This window comes from Kwoniella dendrophila, chromosome 3 (assembly GCF_036810415.1).
Source record: "Kwoniella dendrophila CBS 6074 chromosome 3, complete sequence".
NCBI classification, from domain to species: Eukaryota; Fungi; Basidiomycota; class Tremellomycetes; order Tremellales; family Cryptococcaceae; genus Kwoniella; species Kwoniella dendrophila.
Window position 1 is genome coordinate 2205782 of NC_089478.1, and position 20713 is coordinate 2226494.

At 37.1% G+C, this 20713-nt stretch overlaps 7 protein-coding genes across 7 annotated transcripts; 4 read left to right on the top strand and 3 right to left on the bottom strand.

The window, feature by feature from the left end:
• Nucleotides 1-385: 385 nt before the first annotated feature.
• On the top strand, nt 386-1756 carry L201_003097 (uncharacterized protein; the record flags this gene model as incomplete). Its single annotated transcript, XM_066218858.1, has 6 exons — nt 386-455; nt 563-788; nt 912-1062; nt 1145-1363; nt 1460-1626; nt 1693-1756. 6 exons carry the CDS (start codon nt 386-388, stop codon nt 1754-1756), a joined length of 897 nt encoding a protein of 298 aa, XP_066074955.1.
• A 989-nt stretch (nt 1757-2745) lies between these two features.
• On the top strand, nt 2746-6502 carry L201_003098 (uncharacterized protein; the record flags this gene model as incomplete). Its single annotated transcript, XM_066218859.1, has 20 exons — nt 2746-2799; nt 2875-2908; nt 2974-2988; nt 3057-3128; nt 3200-3638; nt 3739-4049; nt 4139-4271; nt 4333-4339; nt 4419-4552; nt 4623-4767; nt 4859-4972; nt 5037-5051; nt 5121-5143; nt 5202-5289; nt 5360-5394; nt 5454-5552; nt 5626-5700; nt 5790-6062; nt 6181-6261; nt 6391-6502. 20 exons carry the CDS (start codon nt 2746-2748, stop codon nt 6500-6502), a joined length of 2259 nt encoding a protein of 752 aa, XP_066074956.1.
• Nucleotides 6503-6986: 484 nt separating this feature from the next.
• On the bottom strand, nt 6987-7999 carry L201_003099 (uncharacterized protein; the record flags this gene model as incomplete). The annotated part of the gene is made up of 6 exons (XM_066218860.1): nt 6987-7040; nt 7164-7174; nt 7335-7440; nt 7564-7590; nt 7732-7814; nt 7915-7999. The coding sequence occupies 6 exons, from the start codon at nt 7997-7999 to the stop codon at nt 6987-6989; spliced, it is 366 nt and encodes a 121-aa protein (XP_066074957.1).
• A 910-nt stretch (nt 8000-8909) lies between these two features.
• On the top strand, nt 8910-10090 carry L201_003100 (uncharacterized protein; the record flags this gene model as incomplete). Its single annotated transcript, XM_066218861.1, has 4 exons — nt 8910-9146; nt 9262-9497; nt 9591-9693; nt 9791-10090. 4 exons carry the CDS (start codon nt 8910-8912, stop codon nt 10088-10090), a joined length of 876 nt encoding a protein of 291 aa, XP_066074958.1.
• A 313-nt stretch (nt 10091-10403) lies between these two features.
• Nucleotides 10404-12711, bottom strand: L201_003101 (uncharacterized protein; the record flags this gene model as incomplete). The annotated part of the gene is made up of 10 exons (XM_066218862.1): nt 10404-10588; nt 10657-10719; nt 10786-11018; nt 11088-11698; nt 11767-11885; nt 11949-12023; nt 12084-12260; nt 12324-12364; nt 12435-12494; nt 12689-12711. 10 exons carry the CDS (start codon nt 12709-12711, stop codon nt 10404-10406), a joined length of 1587 nt encoding a protein of 528 aa, XP_066074959.1.
• A 1415-nt stretch (nt 12712-14126) lies between these two features.
• On the bottom strand, nt 14127-18649 carry L201_003102 (uncharacterized protein; the record flags this gene model as incomplete). Its single annotated transcript, XM_066218863.1, has 11 exons — nt 14127-15080; nt 15166-15288; nt 15353-15871; nt 15997-16125; nt 16231-16716; nt 16788-17698; nt 17762-17816; nt 17877-17969; nt 18045-18165; nt 18241-18335; nt 18476-18649. 11 exons carry the CDS (start codon nt 18647-18649, stop codon nt 14127-14129), a joined length of 3660 nt encoding a protein of 1219 aa, XP_066074960.1.
• Nucleotides 18650-19660: 1011 nt separating this feature from the next.
• L201_003103 (uncharacterized protein) lies at nt 19661-20478 on the top strand (the record flags this gene model as incomplete). The annotated part of the gene is made up of 5 exons (XM_066218864.1): nt 19661-19724; nt 19906-19997; nt 20093-20136; nt 20262-20353; nt 20462-20478. 5 exons carry the CDS (start codon nt 19661-19663, stop codon nt 20476-20478), a joined length of 309 nt encoding a protein of 102 aa, XP_066074961.1.
• Nucleotides 20479-20713: the final 235 nt, after the last annotated feature.

Below are 20713 nucleotides of genomic sequence, written 5' to 3' on the forward strand. Positions count from 1 at the left end.
ATGTCATAGTTGGACTGTTAAGTTTCAAAATGATATTATATTTCAAGCGAAAAAAGAACGCTTCGTAACGAAGCAAAGTTTATAGTGTGTGGTCATTTGACATCATAATCAGCTATGTAGTATCAATGAAAACTAATGTATAAGTAAGAACTACATAATCGCCCCATCGCTTCTACACGATTATAGGCTGGCTGTAAAAGGACAAATCATGTCATTGATAAGATCAAATAATTCTACTATAAGAGCCTGTTTTTCTCCTTCTCGTTCATCATTAGTTTATCGATCTTCTCTCCCCATTATATATAATTCGATTCCAAGAGGATATCACTTAAATAATAGTTCCAGATTGTACTCCACAACAAAAACAGATAAATTCGCATCAACAATGTCTGATCATTCACATTTAAAAGCTGAGAATTTATTCTCTTGTAAAGGTTTAACTGCTGTCGTTACAGGTTAGTTCGGTTCCGTCTGTTTAAATCCCCCTCTTCCCCTGTATATCTCACATATATGATTAAATATGCTAACTAAATATATCGATGGTTTATTATACGTATTATAGGTGGTGGTACAGGTATAGGATTAATGCAAACTTTAGCATTAGTTGAAAATGGTGCAAAAGTATTTATAACATCAAGAAATGAAGAAAAATTAAAAGATGTTGCTAAAAAATATGGTGGTTCAAATAATCAAATTATTCCTGTACAAGGTGATATTTCAAATAAACAAGGTATTGAAAAACTTGTAAAAGAAATTGAATCTCAAGCTAAAGATGGTATTAACGTTCTGTAAGTAATCTATTTACATAGTCTATATATTTGACCCTTTATTTTCTGTTTCTACAATTTTTTTTATTTCCAATGATACTTCTTCCCAATCAATTGTGAACTGATTGATTTCCTTGATCTTAGTTTCAATAACGCTGGTATCGCTGGTGAAGGTTCAAGAGAAGGATATGAAGATGTAAATAAAGAAGACGCACAAGCATTCTCAAGTCAATTATTGAAATCTGAATTTAAAGAATGGGATGATATCTTACATACAAATGTTGCTGGACAATACGTGCGTTTTGTCATAAATCCCATCTTCATTTTACATGATTGTGAAACTGACTTACACCCAAATTTCATCCATACCTTAATAGTTCACGGCAGCAGCATTCATTCCATTATTAAATACCGGAGCGAAAACACAAAAAGGTTATGCATCACAAATCATCAACGTATCGTCTATCTCAGGTTTAATGAAATCTGCTTCAGGTGGTCAATTCGCTTATGCAGCTTCAAAAGCTGCTTTAGTTCAAATGACAAAAGTTATGGCTCAAGAATTCTTACCTTTAAAAATTAGAGTAAACCAAATTGCTGTAAGTAGTCTGGATTATCAATTATGATATAGCGCTCATGATAAAGTAGTCTTGACTAACGATGCTTCTAATTTTTTGTTGGTTGTTTTGATGTAGCCCGGTATTTATCCATCAGAAATGACTGCAGGTGATTCAGATGAACATACACATAAATCAGATTTATCAGATACAGAAAAAGGTAAAGGTTTACCTGCTGGTAGACCAGGAAAAGAAGAAGACATGGCTGCTGCTACACTCTACTTGGCAAGTTATGCTGGTGTATTGTAAGTTCTTTTCAGTTCCACATGGACGGTACAGAACAAGTAGCTAATCAAACGACATGATCACAGCGTTAACGGTCAATTCATCGCTCCTGATGGTGGTGCAACCGTTGCTTCTCCTGCTTCGATCTAAGTGGTTTCATAGGATATGCAGGCATGCTTGATTGTAGTGAAGACGACCACGAAAATACCTGCCAATAATGTAGCAATAGTAAATCAGTAGTTAAAAACAAGTGAAATATGTATATATATTGATCACTGAATTATGAGCGTCCGTGTTCGTGCACTGGTATAATCATTATCATCATCAATCAGAGAAAGTCGAGGCTTTCCGGATGTGTCATATATGATACTCCCAATTTAATCTGTAATCTGTGGTTGATTCTAATGCATGAAGAGGTCACATGTTTTCACCTAAGGTTACAAATCCCGTCTTGAGCTTTCATGACATTGTTATTAGCTAGTAGTACTAGTACTAGACTATCGAAGTTGACGTATTTAACGTCATTCAGTTCCCAAAACTTACTACAAGGGGTAAATCTTAGCATACATCAACAGGTCAATGACCGAGGGGGGAGGGGAGATTAGTCGGTTAATCTTAGCCGGTACTCATAAAGTAAAGAGCAGAGCTAAAACAGCAAAACAAGGTGAAAAAAGTCAATTCTCCAGAAATAACGGGAATTTGAATTGAACAATGACAGTTGGAACGCTGTCACCTGCTATTATGGTTCGTATCACCCAAATTGAAGGAGCGTAGCCAATTTGCATACAAAGTACAAACAATTACATTCAACTCATTGACATTATCATAAACAGCATTGATCATTGACAGTCATACAACGTTGACTGGAAATCAGCAATATTGAAATCACAATACAGTAGTCGTGTTTTACAGCCCTTTATTCGCCCCCACCTACACATCCTTTCGATCAACTCGTTTTGCTTTGACCCGCTCCTGATCATCCTAGGAACAACGTCAACGCTAGTAAACGTTGCCATTGCAATCTCAAGACAAATTTTGGAAATCACCTACACTACTCAATAAAGTGATTGATCTGCGTTCATTTGCTTGCTTCAACCCTACTTTACATTTTCATCAAGATTGTATATCGATAAACCACAATGGTGGGATTACAACCATATCCAGATAATCTGAACTTGGATAGATTGAGTGTGGTGAGGTTGTTCTCCTTGCCTAATTGCTGATTCCCAAGATACGTAAAGCACTTCACTGATAATATAATATCATAGCCGCTCACTGGAACAGCAAGTGAAGGACAAAGTAGTAAGTCGTATTTGTTCACTGGATTGGGAGAGGGACAAGTTTGACATTCTCCTAATTCAATATAGATGTCTATCAAAATGGTAAGCTTTTCAACCGAGCATCATTATATGAAACCAAACCCAAAATGTTGATATTGTATTCACGATAGCTATTTGGGATAAACAATGGTGGGAGAATTTACCCGGAGAACCAACTACCCTATTTGAGTTATTTGAACAAAGTAAGCGATATCCTATAACTTCATACATTACCACGCAATGGAAACAATATTAACTCCCATAATACATGTAGCCGTCGCAAGATACCCACAAAGACCCATATTCCTCAAAAGAGCATTATTACCTTCCACGCCAGCTGCACCACAATCTGATTCGGCAATTCAAGAACCTGTCTATTCGAAAACTTTAGTACCTACATCATATGAGACAGTTGCAAGTAGAAGATCGAATTTAGGTTCAGCTTTATTATCATTAGAAAAGCAAGGTAGATTAACTTCATCTAATGTTAACTTGAAAGAAGGACAAGTTAATCCACCTGAAATCACACATCCAGGTGTACCCAAATTTGGTAATAACAACAGATTAAAAGGTGGTTCAAGAAGAGGTTGGGCAGTTGGTATTTGGTCAAAAAATAGAGAAGAATGGCAAGTTGTTGATTTGGCTTGTCAAGCTTATGGTTTAGTAGGTGTTAGTTTGTATGAAACCTTAGGTCCGGATGTTGCTCAATATATGTAAGTCCGAATCGACCTATATTTTGATATCGATCAGATATATGGAGAAGCGAAGATGTTGGTCGTGGAAAATGCTAATTTGTTTCATTTCCAAATTCAGAACAAATCACTGTCCATTATCAATAATCTTTGCATCTTCAAACCATCTACCATCTTTACTTAAAATCGCTCCCAAATGTTCATCACTCAAAGTCATCGTATCAATGGATACTCTTTCACGATCAGAACATAATTTACTTTCTCAATGGGCATCAAGTTTAGGAATTGAATTACTTAACATGGATGATCTTGAAAAATATGGTTCAACAGATGGTGTTTATGTTGAACCTGGACCAGTGAAAGGTGTTCAAGGTGAATTAGAATTAGATAGAGAAAGAGTCGTTACTATTAGTTATACTAGTGGAACTACCGGTAAGTCGTCTTCGCGCCCTAAGTGGAACCAAATCATTTGTTGAAAAGGTTGTGCACCGTTTGATAACCGAAATCTGATGCTACCTTAGGTGACCCAAAGGGTGTCGTTCTTACCAACAAGAATATGACATATGCTGTTCGATCCAATGTCATGGGCATAAATGTTCAGCTCAATGATGGTAGTGAATGGAGATATATTTCCTATCTTCCTTTGAGTCACATGTAAGTCTTTCCCCTAAAATTGTTGACGTTACGTTCATGAGCTGACCCTGTCTGCTTACAGCTTTGAGGTATGTGTTCGGCCTCGGACATAGTGCGATGTATCATTTTTCGGTATAATGCTGACGGGATTTCTTTCGATGTTTACAGCGATTCCTTCAATTAGTAGTGATTTATGGAGATGGTACCATCGCGTTTACAACTGGAGATGTAACTAAATTATTGGAAGACGCTCAAATCATTCAACCTAAGTTTATGGCTGGTGTACCAAGGGTTTGGAATAGGTGGGTTGAGTTGTGTTTCCACACGGGACCGTCCCACCAAATGCGTTGAGCTGATATTTCATTTTCATAGAATTCATTCGGCGGTCAAGACTCAAATGGATGCTGGAGGTCTGAAAGGAGCTCTTTTACGAAAAGCTGTAGATGCTAAATTAGCCAACTGGAGAGAAACGGGAAGTGTTACCCATCCAGTATGGGATGCTTTGGTTTTCAGAAAAGTTAGTATCTACTACCATATTGTTTTGACCATAATTGTCAGCAATCGTTATATTCCAAATATCTGACGCTGATCGCCAATATCTGCACCAGATCAAAGGTCTACTCGGTGGTAAATTGGTTGCATGCACTTCAGGTGCCGCACCCCTCACTCCCGATGTTCATGAAATGCTGAAGATATGTTTCAGTTGTGAAGTGATTCAAGGTGTAAGTTTCACTTATCCTCGTCGTGTATAAAGTCTAAGCTGATATTGGCGATTTATATCGATAGTACGGTCTCACTGAAGTAAGTCAATGATGGCGGTGTTTTAGGCATCGCAAATAAAGTCGGGGAAGCTGATATTGGTTTTTTAAGACAATTGGAACTTGTTCTAAAGGGTAAGTGAGCTTTGCTTCTCAATGGTAGAGATGGTCAGCTGACATTTCATATGTTCAGTATCGGTCATGATATCAAGGCAGTTGGTACCGTTGGTTTCTTACAGACATGCAACGATCTCAAACTCATTGACCATGCCGAGATGGGTGTAAGTCATTCAAGAGCATACATACAAGTGTATTGATCGCTGACGATCTACCGGGAACCCTTAAATGTAGTATACGCACAATGATCATCCAAATCCTAGGGGAGAGTAAGTGATCGTTGTGCTTGTTTTAGGTTTGACCTCGATTGACGTTTCTTCACCTGTAGAATCTGTCTCAAAGGTTACAACATTACTCCAGGTTATCTCCATAACCCCAAAGCCACGGAGGAAAGTATAGATAAAGACGGCTGGTTCCGTACCGGAGAGTGAGTAGTCTCGCTTTCCGTCTTCCTCAACATGTCGTAGACCAGGGGGATTCATGAGCTAATTAAACTATAGTATTGGTGAAATTACACCCCAAGGTCATTTGAAGATAGTGGATCGAGTTAAGAATGTTGTCAAGCTCAGTCAAGGGTGAGTTTGAAACGTGTTCTAAGAGAGCCCATTCTCAGATATGCAACATCGTGCTCGTGCTTATTGTTGTTATCGTGTTATATTTTTAGTGAATACGTGGCGCTGGAAAAACTTGAATCATTGTATGCACTCGATCCACTGTTTTCTTCATTATTGGTACATGGAGATTCAACAAGGTCAAATTTAGTTGCCATAGCAGTACTTGATCCAATTCAAATCGCACCTTTAATTCATAATCTATTAGGCAAATCATTAAAACCTGAAGATTTGAATGCCTTGGAGGAAGCAATTAAAGACAAAAGAATCAGAAAAGCCATCTTGAAGAGATTAGCTAGGAAAGCTAAAGAAAATAAATTGAATGGGTAAGTCGAATTCTCAAGGTATCCTGCCCCATTACGCTAATACGCAGCAGGATATTATGACAAACTTGATATATGTTTGATAATGCTGATTGGAATTGTCATTCTATTGTTATGACAGATTCGAAATGATCAAAGGTATTCATCTAACTCTTGAACCCTTTGGTGAAGATATCATGACACCCACATTCAAGATTAAGCGGTAAGTCAACAGATGTTTAGCTTTTGACTTGTGATACACCTCTTTCATGGTGTCCTTTGTACTCATCCTCCAACCTGTGCACAACGATTTGACCATTAGCTAATAACCATTAAATCTCAAATTGGATAGTAACATTGCTGCAAAGAAATTCAACAAAGAAATTGAAATAGCTTATCAAGAAGCTGAAAATCCCGAGAAAGAAGGTGATGGTGCAGGAACTGACGCTAGATCAAAACTTTAAATCAAGACATCTATCTGTAGATGATGAAACCGGAGAGAGCATAAAAGCGGACACGTAACGAATTGTACTCGGATACTTAATTAGGTAGAGCATATGTAGACGTTATCATATGTAAGGTGTCAGGTTTTTGTAGGTTTTGTAAAAGCCTTTATATTCTGTGGGAATTGTAAAAAGCTTTTTAGCTATTATAGGGATTGTACCGTGGATTGTTCAAGCTGTTAATTCTTATATACCGATGAATACGTCATGTGTTTTAGTAAAAGCAAATTGAATGGAACAAGACTGTATCGTTCAGTGCATAAGGAATGTTTGTCTGGTAGACTGTATGAAGATTCTAGATCTTTTACACTTTTTTACTTCGCATACTCCATACATACATTCATTTAATGTTCATTCACCATATTCATCATCTCCATCATAAACCCACTTATATTTCATTTCAACAATGTACACCATATTTTGTTCCGTTTATTCCTTCTTACATTTACAATTTTGATTTCATTTGTTCGAAAATCTTTGTGATTTCATCTTTTGAAAGCTAAATAAAATTAAATAAATGGAAATTTTATTAATTATACGTTACATTATATATCGATTTTAAATTGTCATGAATTTCATCAAGAAAGTCAGAAATTTCAAATTAAGAAGTAAAAGGACTTACATCTTTTTGAGCTAATTTAATGAAATTTTCAATAAAGATTTAAAAAATCATGAGAAAATTTGTATTAGTGATTAGTTTTCACTTAGTCCACAAGCAGGCAAAGCAATCGTGTTCAATTCATAGAAGAAATGACAAGGTCAAGGAGGGAGAAGGATAAAGAAAAAGACTCACTTGGCCAACCAATGACTAAACCTTCTTCATCACCTTTTTCAGCATATTTAGGTATCATATGGAAATGTACGTGATCAACTACTTGATGAGCTGGTCTACCGTTGTTCTGTTTTTGGGCAAAAGTTTTAGGTAAAAATTAGATTACCTTTTTAAAGAAATGTATATATTGTCTCATCTTCCCACGCTATTTACTTTCGGTAGGGTAAATGAAAGCTTAGATTGGACTTACTTGAAGGATATTATAATTTTCAGCTCCCTGTTTAACAAAACATGTAATCATGAAAGGTCAACACTTATTTAGCAGAATACCTCTTTTAACCTATCCAAGCTTTCAGAAGGATAACCAAGTCACATGGTACAGCAAGGTTCCCCTCGATGATATGGATTTTTTACTCACACTAGCAGCAGCAAGTTTACTTAAAGTTGGAATGATATCTTTAGTTTGATCATCAGGTAAATCAGTTAATTTAGCAGCGTGATCTATTGTTTAAAACATCAGTCAGAATCGTATATTGGCGAAGAATGTATATATATATATATTCATATAGAGCATCAGAGCCAAAGAGAATACTCAACTCACGCTTAGGAATAACTAAACAATGTCCTCTTGCAATAGGTCCAATATCCATAAAAGCGAATACAGTTTCAGTTTCAAGTAATTTCATTCTACATCGTTAATTCACCATCGCACACACGCCCCACACCGTTCATTTTATGTTAGATCTGGTTATATATTCATAAGCTGTGTTAAAGGAAAAAAGAGATAGATACTTGCGAAGGGATTTCACCTATGAAATAGTAATTGATGTTAGTATTCAATATCAATCAATAAATTTGGGTAAATTCACTTATGAACCCAATTTAAAAAACTTACCCTTTACGATCTTACAGAAAATGCATGAAGCGAGAGAAGTCATCTTTACTCTAATTGTATGAGTGGATATGGTCGTTCAATAAATGGTCGTTAATAGTATATCAACTATATATATTGAGAGCTTCAATATACTCAAGTTAGCTCCCTATTCTCTCACAATGAGATGTAACCTTACCGGCTCGAGCAATCACATTCCTTCCGGACCAACTCTTGTGGAGACCCCCGCCCTTTGATGGTATCACTCACTTACAGTTAGTATCACTGTTTATGACACGTCATGAGATACTGATAAGGTGTATTTCGGCCTAAAATGGGGTATCGGGTAAATCGGCCGATCAATGCTGGAAACGTTGAGTGGAGGTGAACCATTCTCATAGATAACCATAATAAAATGTTGTTGACAGAGTGGTTACACCACAATTGCTGATAGATATAACAAGAATACAGATTCGTTGATTAGCAGAACGACTCAGTCTTATACATTCCCCTAGGGATTCCTTACAGTACTGTGAGTCGTTCCATTGTGATAGAGAATTCTTGCAAATTTACTCAACTCAGTGACTGTTCTGTAAAGGTATAAATAGGCTCATTCTTGTTGGCTATTTAGCTTTACTCTCAGACCATCTTACCTTTCAATCCACCAACAAACAGACTCTCTCCTTGAACTCTGTCAAAGATTTACATAATTGACCATATCTAAGATGTCATCATACGCATCAAATTTAACTAATCACAATCCAGCAAAATATCAAACAAACGCATCATTCGTTTATTCAGCAGCTAATTCTTCACCCGTTTTAAGTCTACTTGACGCTAAGCCCAATGAGAAGATAATTGATTTAGGTTGTGGTACAGGTGAATTAACAATTCAAATTAAAGATTTAGTTGGTGATGGTGGTGGTGGTGAAGTGATTGGAGTGGATAGTAATGAAACTATGGTAAGTTTGTTTAGCTTTTTCACTTATCAGTAGTGTTTATTACATTCAGAGATACAGTATACTGATTGATACTCAAAATGTACTACTATACTATGAATTATCATTGGATATATAGCTTGAATCCGCTCGGAAAAACTCACCAAAATCAATTACATACATTCAAGCTGATATACAAGATTACGAAACATTCATAACCAAAAACCCAGAATTAAAAGGTAAATTTGATAAAGTATTTACTTCAGCTACATTACATTGGTGTAAATCATCACCTGAAAATGTAATTAAATTAGTTAACTGGTTATTAAAACCTAATGGTAAATTTTCTTTTGAATTTGGTGGATTTGGTAATTGGTAAGTTTTACATTTCAAAATTTTAATACTTTATCAATGTACGAATTTTTTTTATATCTTAACTTAACTTACAAATTTTAAATATATAATCAGTGTCGGTGTTAGAGCAGCTTTACATCAAGTTTTAAAATCAAAAAATATCGATCCAGTTCCTTTGGATCCTTGGTATTTCCCAACTGATAAACAATATGAAAAGGTAAGTTGTCAAACCTTATCAACGTCGATATTGAAATTCCACATCATCTTCAAGAGGGAAGCTAACGTATAAATTTATTTGCCATTCCTGGAAATAGCTCTTACGATCAAATGGATTCAAAACAGATTCAATTGCTTTAGTACCTCGTCCAACAGCCTTACCAACAAATTTAAAAGGATGGTTAGAAACTTTTGCTAGAAATTCATTCTTATCTACTGTATCTGATGATATCGCAAATGAAATTTTGGATCAAGTAGTTGAAATCTGTAGACCTGATAATTATTGGTCAAATGTAACTCCTGGTATAGGTGTTAAAAGTGATACTGAGATGCAAAAGGGAGAAGAAGGTTGGCAGGTTATGTATGTTAGACTTAGAGGTTTAGCTATCAAGGTCTGATGTATTGCATTGAGAACCCAAACCTGAACAATGCTCTTATCGAGGATCATGAAGTAGATCTTGGCATAAGTGTGAGCAGCCATGGAATAGGGTGTAAGAAGGGGATGCATTTTTTGGTATTTTATATTTTATTGATTTCCCTTGTTTTCGTTCTTTTCTCTCCATCAAACCCGTTTCTCCTTGCGTTCGGCAGACGTCAACTCTCCCAATTTATCTTCCATCTTCTATGATCTCCAGACCTCTTCCTCCAGCTGCATACGCGTAAGCTATGCTAACATACTCTCCTCATGTTCTCGCCTCACACGAGACCCATTTACTTTCGCTCTGCTGCAGCACTCTTGTAATCAACGTCTCTTGATCTCTCTTCTTCTTGACTAGCAGTTCTTTGAGCATGTTCAACAGAAGGTAAGATATCGGATTGAGCTAAAGAGATCTTAGATCCTCCATCAAAGGCTAAAGCGATTTCTTCGAGGGTATATCCTTTGGTTTCAACCATGACTATTGGGTTAAAGAATGAATCGTGAGTCGTTGAGTCGATACTAGCAATCTCATGAAAAGCGACTTACAGAAGTAAACTAAAACAAATTCAATGATGACTAAAGGCATATAGACGATATAATATTTGTAGCCTATAGTTATTCCCGTAAGTATGTATTCCTTGGCAAACAACAGGATGCGTAGACTGGAGAACTCACCAATAGCTTCCAAAGCAATAGCGTCAACCCAAGAAACATAAGCGCCTTGTAATTGATATACAGTATTCCAGACTAACATTCCTTTTGACCTCATCGAGAAAGTTTGAATCTCTGAAGCATATGAATAAATGACTGGACAAGCGAAATTGAAAAAGCCTTGGAAAATCCAAACTAATGATACTGTTGCTATACCAGCGTGTGTATTGGTCTCTCCGGTATTTGCGTAAACACCACTATTCGAGACATAACCATTAGCTTCCTGTAGCAGACAACGATATTGAGGACAACATTTGTGAACTTACCCAGAAGCACAAAGACCGACTAAACAAAGAAGTAGGAAAGGCCAAGTCCAAAGAACGATTTTCCTTCTTCCAACAAATCTACCGGTATATACAGCAGCAATTTGACAGATCCAAGTAAAACCGTTCAATCCAGCTGCGATACCAGTTTGAGTAGTTGGATTGGTTATACCTACTTGATCAAACACGATTGTATAATATGTGTATAAGATTGAAGCACCAGACATGTTGAATAAACAAGGCATCAAACAAGCCAAACCTAATCTATGTAAGTTGGATCGGTTTTTCAGGATTGTTGACCATTTTTCACCTTTAGCTTCTTTTTCTTTCAAAATAGCAGCTTTCATTTCTTCAAACTCGAATAGTACCAAAGGATCTTCTCGATTACCATTACCATGATATTCAACCATGAAATCAAATGCTTCTTCTTCTTTTCCATGAGCGAATAACCATCTAGGTGTTTCGGGTACAAATTGAACAGCGATTAAGATGTATAGTGCAAATACAACTTGGATGATATAAGGGATTCGCCATGACCAAGAGGATGTTAGGTATCCAACGCAGCCGAAAACAACCCATCCTTCAATGAAAAGACCCAAGATATACCATGAGTTCTATAAAAAGTGAAAGATAAGCACATAGCAATATAGTATCACACCCTTACTGAAGTAATCAGACTTACCCATGAATGAGCTACGGTGGATCTGGATCTTGGATGACTGATCTCTTGAACGACTACCAAACTTGTCATAAGGAAAGAAGTAAGACCGAACCCGATGATAACTCTTCCAACGCAGAATACTACGGAGCGTATATTAGCCTATCCGTTATATTTTATTTTGGATTTCCAAATTCAGGACTTACAAGCATAACCATTAGCACCGGAAACACCAGCGATACAACCAATGATTGATCCAGCCAGAATTGTAACACCGTAAACTATTAAAACATTAACAAGTCAGCCACAGTACAACCAACGAAGTGCCAAGAATGACTTACATCGGATGCCCCATCTTCTACCTAAATTATCATCAATCCAAGTAATGATCGGTCCAACAGCAACACCAGAGAAGGAACCACAAGCATTTAAAAGACCGAGTTTTACACCATTTGGATAACCGAGATCGGCTTGCCAAGCATCAGAAGCTTGAAGACCGGAAATGAGGGAACCATCATCTGTACAATAGATGTTAATCTACGAGCCAAAGCTGTAATCCATGGTGTAGTGCAATAACGTACATCCGTTCAAGAGCATTCCAATAGCGACAATACTCAAAAAGCTGGAAAAAAGGTATGGTCAGTAAATCTGGAATATGGGAATACTGTACTGATAAGGATTGTAGAACTTACAAATTGAGTTTGAGTTTTCCTTTATTTTCGTACCATTTCAAATGATCGCACGCGTTGGGACTGGATATACGAAGGTAATAAAGTAAAATCAAACGATATAAGTATCCCAAAAACACAATTAACAATTAGGTAACGAGGACGGTATATCATGATTTCCATCAAGTAGGATAAAGAATGAGAAAAACGAGAGAAAGGATAAAACCAATCACATAATGGTCTAGACATAATCTTTTACTTGAAATCAAATAACTTACATAGATTGCCAATCCGTTGTCATCCTTAATCAAAGACTATTAAATGTGTGAGCTCTAAGTACATCCACCTTGTAATTGAAAAGCAACTAGCGACGCAGGCATTATCCTGATCCGCTAAACGACGGTATGATCTCAGCTCGAGAATTTATTTCCTTTCGTTTTATGATGGAAATCTCGGCACCCGTGTTGCTTTTTTAAATCTAACATTTCATTTTATTCACTTTTTTTTTTTTTTTTTTTTTTCCTTTTTCTTCTTTTGTCTTTTCCCGGTTATTCTCTTTCTTCTTTCCCCCTTATTCTTATCCATCCTCCCCGTCTTAAAAAAAGGATTAAAACGTAGATGAGATAAAAAAGAAAAGGGGGAAGGAAAGAAATTAATCTAACCAAAGGAAAACAAAGAGAAAAGAAAAAAAGAAAAAGAAAATAAAGCGTTTATCAATATCTGTTGAAGATTATTTGATAAATGAAACAGGATAGATTGTCTAAATTGACTCTTTTTTGGTTTATTTGTTTATTGTTTATTACGATATGTGTGATTTTTGTTTTATTTGTGCACACACTTTATTGTAACAACAATAAACCAAAAAGAGCTTTAGACTAGCAATTTGTTTTCTTGGTTTTTGGTTTTTCGTTGATATTTGCGTTATACTTATAAGATATTTTTTATTGGATCATACATCGTCGTTTGAAAGCAGGATTATTTCATCGTAGGTAGAAAAGGAAAGGAGAAGTACTCGAGGTCAAAGAGACCTCAAGAATAGTGAAAGAGTGAAGTGGAGAAACCATCATTTTAATTTGGTTTCTTGAGCTTACTGACCTAGAGTTTTTGTTTTGTTATAATGGTGAGGCAATCAAATTACTGCTAAATGTTAATGTGTTGAGAGACGAAGCGAAAGTGAAGTAAGTAATGATGATGAAAGTTGTATATATATACAGTTTTCAAGTGAGAGATGAGGATTACAAGATGAAGGAAGAGAAGTAAAAAAGAAAAAAACGAGATCTTTGAATTTGATTGGCGTTTTTTTTTTTCTCACCACCATAAGAATAATTGCGTAATATCGGATCTCCGTCCCGCTCGTCTACATGTTTAGGCACCTATATTAACTCCCCTACAAGCTTAAGATGTATTTTCATAGCAATCAAATCCCCTATCAAAAGTTTCAAAATTCGATAATCTCAGATGCATTAACCGATTGAATCAAGAATTGGGAATGATCCCAACCAATAAGTGTAATTATCGACTCGAATCAGTGAATGACGGATGTCCGTTTTAGTTTCGTACGGATTAAAACACAATATCCAGATACAGAATACCTTTTATGCATTTAAAATATATTATGATTTTAATAAGATCTGCTCTGTCTCTCTGGTAATGCTATATACAATGTATTGTATGTATTGTATGAACAATCCCAATACATTCTTTATCTCACACTCCTCATGGTCCTCGATTAGCCAATGAAGGTTCAGGCGTAGGAAGTACATTCACTATACCTGGTTTATTCTGATTTAATTGGTTGCCATTCCCATTCAATACAGGATATGTTGGTTGAGATTGATATTGTTGACCTGATGATTGAGGAATGACTCTGGCAGACGTAGTAGCTGGACTAGGACCGACAACTCCAGGTATTTGCGAATACTGCTGTTGTACTCTAGCTGATGGTGATGTTATACTATTTTGTTGAAGATATGTAGGATGGCCATGTGGAGAAGAAGTTGTGGTATGTTGACCTTGTATATAAGCAGTACGTGATGGTGAAGCCTGATGCCCATTTTGTATGTATACTTGCTGTTGAGAGGGACTGCTATGTGGTGGAGAGACATGATGATTTACATGAGGATATTGTCCCTGAAGTTGAGGTTGAACAGGCCTTTGTAATGGTGCTTGTTGTGAGGGTGATATCCGCTGTTGGCATTGCGGATGTGAAGGGGAAACATGTTGTTGATGTTGTTGATGTACAGCCTGTGGATTAACAGGGTATCCGGCAAGCGTTGCTCGTTGTTGCTGATGTGGATGGACTTGGCCAAGTGGACTACCTTGATATCCTGATCCGGATTGTACTACACGTGAAGGTGACTGTTGCTGTTGCTGAGCTGGAGGAGGATAATATACAGCATATCCAGCAGGTCTTTCTTCGTTTGCTGGAGGATGAGGATAAGGTAAATAGAATTGACCAGGTGCTAAAGGTGGAGGAGGTGGTCTAGAAGGATCTAGTGGCGCTTGAGCACGATTTGAAGGTGATGAACCTGGAACTACAGGATAAGGTGATTGTGGTACTTGTGATGAATGTCCATTAATTTGATTTACTCCTTGAGCTGGAGTTTGAGGTTGAGCTGGATTTTCATGTCGTTGTCTTTTACGTGCTGCTCGTAATCTACATTCCTTACACTATACAGTGAAAAGTGATATCCAATTAGATAAATTTCTTATTTTTGATCGACTATAGTTGGAATGTTGACCAATTTTAGCTTACCTTGAAATCCACTTGATCCCAATTTCGTTTACCTCTACCTTCTCTTATATCTAATCGATCATGACATTCAGTATGTTGCCATCTACTACAATCATCACAACACACAAGATCAAGGTCTTCGTCCTAGTCCAAGAAGGGATATTAGCTTGCTTCTGTCTCGCCAACGAAGTACAAGATGGAGACTTACGATATTCCAACCAACTTTCTTACAAACTTCGCAATTCAATTCCCATCTTTCGTTATTTGCATTGTCTATGTCTTCTTGGTTATCATCGTTATTCATATGACTTATAGATTTTGATGATCTTTGTCTACTTTGTTGTGCAGCAGCAAGTTCATCATCAGAATCATCAGAAACCTCTTCACCTTCTCTTCTTCTTTTTCTCTTTTCTCTTTTCCTTTCTTTTCTTTCTTTTTCTTTTAACTCATCTTCCAATTTTTTCAATAAAGCTTCTTCTCTCGCTTGAGCTCTTTCTTCTCTTTCTTTTAATCTATCTTCTCTAGCTTTTTGTATAGCTAAAGCTTCTTCTTCTTCTTTCTGTTTTCGAATTTCTTCAGATCGTATTTTTTCCATACGTTCTTCCATTTCTCTTTCTGCAGCTTCACGTTTGATTATTTCTTCACGTTCAAATTCTTTTGTAGCTATTCTACTAGATCTTTTTCGATTGTTTACAGCTTCTTGTTTTAGTCTTTCCTGTTCTTTTGCCTACGACGGAAAGAGAAAAGGTTTTATCAGTATTTATAAAGATAAAGAACATTCAATCTTGGCTTTCAGACTTAGAGATGGATTGTCTGACAGAGCATCAGGGTGTTGGGGTCTGGGTAACTCACCACTAATATACTAATGATGGTAGGTCCAACTTCTTCAGTGAGTAAAGCATACAGAGCTTGTTCATCAGGATCTTTCGAATTAGCGAATTGCTCAGGAAATGTGCGCCATTCGAATAAAGTGACACAGACCTATCATCGAGAATACACACAGAGATACACAGCATCAGCCAAGTAGACTGTTGTTCGACGTATTTGCGGGTACCTGAAATTTGGTTTGGGAAAGGAGATACTCACAGCTTCCCATTCTATAAAGTCAGATGGAATGTGCGATCTATCTTTCTCCCAAGCTAAAATAAGATCGCTTTTCTTTTCTACAACTTCAGCTTTGACCTCTTCTATCGCAGTAGGAGTGGCTTCAGTCTGTTCCCCCATAACGACATCACCGTTGATATTCTCAACCTTGGTTTCCTGTATCACATCATCAGCATTCGTTTCGCCTTCTATAGCGATTTCGTTCTGGTTGCGTTGTTCATCTTCTTTGGGCTGTTCGACTGATGCAATCTTTTCGGCGATATCGGCTTCTGTGCCATTGACTTTAGTGACGTCTTCTTTTGATTTCTCCTCAGGTACATCTTGGGTATCTTGCTCATCCTGCTGTTCGACGACTTCGCTCATTTTCGTCTCAAGTGTCGCTGGTTGAAGAGCAACGGCCTTGGCGTCAATAGGTACTGCATCATCAGCTGTGTTTGCGGCTGGATTGGGCTCTGCATCCCCATTCGGCTGTGTTTGCTACGACGAGTCAACTAAACCAGCTACAATCGACAGCAGCTTGAATGAAGAAAATAGCTTACATCATCAATGGCTCCCTCCTTCTCTACATTTTCTGCTGAATCCTCGCTATCGTCTTGCGGCGGTTTGACATCCACATCCATGGCTTCTGTTATCGTGTTTTCTGCCTTATCTTCTTCTACTACCGCGTTTTCTGCGATATTATCCTCCACGGCAGGTTCTTCTATAAGTTCTTCTCCTCCGTTAATGGGCTGTCCGATCAATGGTGAATTATCTTTAATTCTTCTGGCTCCACTGGCCAGAACCAATCTTTCATGTTCTTCTTCATCTGTTAATTCACTTAATTCACTTTCATCATCTGAACTTGACTCTTTCTTTTTCTCTTTTCCTTTCCCTTTTGCTTTACCTCTCCTATTTTGAGCTTTGGAAGGAGTTTTTGCTGATAGCCATTCATCTGGGACCTGTTGCCATTCATCATCAACATTTCTTAATCTTCTTGAAACTCTTGTTCCTAATGGTAACTGTTTAGAAGGTGTATCTTTACTTTTTGATGGACTCTCATTCGCTATCTGTTGATGTTGATTTGAATTAGGATTATTTCTCATTGAACTTCTAGTTGGTCTAGACGAACTACCATTTACAGTAGCAGCAGGAGTTAGAGGTGTAGTTGAAGTTGAACCACGTTTTAAAGCTTGAATTGTAGGCGTAGGATTACCATAGAAATTGACTGATTTCCTTCTTCTTGATCCGCTTAATATTTCTTCTTCTTTAGGTTCAGGTGGAGGTGGTGTGAGCGATAATTCAGGTGTAAATTCTCGTTTTGTTCGTGATTGCCTTGAAGGTGCCGTTGGAGCAGAAGATCCAGAAGGACGTGATTTCTTAGCTGCTTTTTTGGCTTTTTGTGATGTTTTCTTGATTGGACGTGGTGGTGCAGGTGGTGGAGGAGGCAATCGTTGAATCCATAGTCGATTGTCTGGACATGACTGATAGTCAATAATACATCGCAGAACATATACGAGGTAGATCCATTACTTACCATCAAACAACCAATACGTGTTACCATCCTTATCCCACCCAACAGGTTCTACTCGCTGCATGCAAGGTATATTAGCTTTTCCATAGAAGTATCCGCTAAGGCTGAAAGTGCTTACCCATGTTACAGCCTCTTCCTCGGACTTTAATAATCCTCTAAACCTAGCGGGATCCTCTAATTGCCATTCACACAATTCATGCAGTATTTGGACCTATGAAGGTGATAAATAAAATGAGTCATTTAATATCAGTCTAAGATGAAGTGATAAGCTCGTTGATCAACTCACCTTTTGACTAAGACCCAGTGTTCCCCATTCTATAGGTTCTTCCTCCGTACCCAGTAAGCATATCTGATCAGGTTTCCGCTTGGCATGTGTTTTCCGCAGACTATCAAACGCATTATCTCGGCTGTTTAGTAGTAGTGAAAAGTCAGTCAAGGTAAATTTGGGGGTATGGTAGTATAGATGGAAGAAGGGAACTCACTTGATTTGTCTGTTATACGTTAAAGCGAATAACAGTTTCGCTATAAGTGTAGGTATCAAAGCTTTTTCATCACCATCAAAATCTGCTTCTAATGCCTATGAATGTATGTGATGTTAGCTTGAAGTGAAAACACAGTACGGATAGGTTATCACAGGTAAGTTACAACGGAGATGTTATAGGTAGATGTGAATCGACAGCATGAATTTGTAAAGAGATGATGCAGAAAGATGCTTACTTCAATATCCCAATCTACAAGACCAAAAGCATCTGAAAAAGTCCATATGAATTGTGATATTGAAGCCCATCTCCAATCTTTACGAAGTAATTGTATTATAGGTGATGGTGGTAATGGAGGAAGAAGTTGATCTATAGGTGCAACCGCTAAAGGTAATGGTAATTTACGAGGCATTGTAGCTAATTTGACAACAACTAAGTATTCGATCAGTATTCAGTAAGTGCTTTGAAACCGAAGTCAATAATCATCTTGTGTAAACTAGTAAACTTAAGCAAGGGATATAGGAGTCCATGGGTTGACATGTATATCGACTAATCCTCCTGCTTGTTTTGGTGATTGGTTTATAAAATGATATGTAGGGTACAAAGCTAGGAAAGCATGACTTACTGATTATTCCAGCAAGGATAGATTAAAGTGTTTCCAGATAAATCAATGTTGAATGATGGAATGTCACCTCCGTTTCGCTAGACCTCTTTGCGCTAAGACACGGTTCGTTGAACCTGGACTTCGGAAATCTTGATACGATATGATAACAAAAATGACGATGTATTTGTTATCTATTTTACGATACGCGTGTGTTCTTTTTTTCGTCTCTTGTTGTTATTGTTATTATTGCTTCAAGCTGTATGCTGATGTTTCCTTCCAAATAAGCATTTAAACTGCAGATTTGTCTGAAAGACGCCTAGATAATCTGCGAGGACTAGTAAAGGGGAATATCTAGTGATGATTGGTAATAATGATCGAACAGAACGCGTCGATGTTATGGGATATACCTGAAGTAATGTTCAAAAGGAAGACAATAACAACTCTCATTATGCATTATACATTCAGGTGCAAGTGTAAAGGTAAAGTCTGTTTGACGTTAACCTTGTATCAAATTATGTACTAGTAGTGAGAGATTATCTGATCAGCCCATTTAATACGATTCGATCGATGCTACACTGGCGTGCCTAATTCTGCTAGATGAGTCAACCTGTTCTATAGAAGGCTTCTTGGACGCGATTTACACTCTCTCAATGTTTCTGTTTCCTGCATATTCCTTTCCTTTTCATCTCTTCTATCGTATGTCAATCCTTCATCTCTTACGAACATCAATACCCAATTATAGGATCATTTGGTAAAGTAGAACCCAAATATTACAGAATCGCAAATTAACTCAATCAGTAAAACAGAAATCTATTAACAATGTCCGATAACGGTTCCCCAGCTGCTCCTCCCGCCGAAGCTAAACCAAAGCCAGAAGGAGGTGGTAAGTTTGTATACGATTTATTCAGTCTACTCAATAGAGTCATTTTATAAGAGAAGATTTGGAATGGCAATTTATGCAAAATCTGGAAAAGGATAGGAAAAGGAGTCATCGATGTGGATTTTACCGTTTTATATTATGGTTCTCAATGCTGACGATACTCTTAAATACTTTGTCGGGGTAGATGGTAACACCTTGAACATCAAGATTGTTTCTACCAATGGTGATGAAGTCTTCTTCAAAATCAAGAAGACAACAAAACTTAACAAGTTGAAAGTGAGTTGGGCTTCTCAACAAAAAATGAATATCGAGGGGATTCTTTAGAATTATGTTGTTATAATAGCTGACGTTATCTATTACCGCTTTGATAGTCAGCTTACGCTGATAGAGTTGGTACAGATGTCAATGCTATTCGGTAAGTCCATTTGTACACCAAACAAAGAAACGACATAAAGTGTTAATATCATAATTACCTATATTGTCCGCGTATATCTGCCGTCGCAATTCATGCTAATTCATCTTTTATCTTTGGCTAAATAGATTATTATTTGACGGTACACGTATTTTGGATGACCAAACTGCTAGTGATTTAGATTTAGAAGATGGAGATTCTATTGAGGTTTTACTCGAACGTAAGTCTCATATCCTTTCCAAGTATTTCCAAGTACCTTGAAACGAAATGACCACATATTTTATATTTGAGCTTGGATGGAGCTGATGCTGTGATTTTGATAATTTAGAGGTTGGAGGTTTTTAAACTAGGATGAAAAGATAATTCAGAGCAGAACAATCAAGTTCAGCCAACGTAAAAGATCTCACAACGATATAATCCCAAAAAATGATAATCACATAAGATGATTATTCCGCCAACCATGCTTTTCACCCACATCACCTTACACCAACTCTAAACCTACATTTACATTTCATTTATTCTTCCTTTCTCTAACCGCAACATATACGAAATATCATATTTGACTATATTAGATATTATA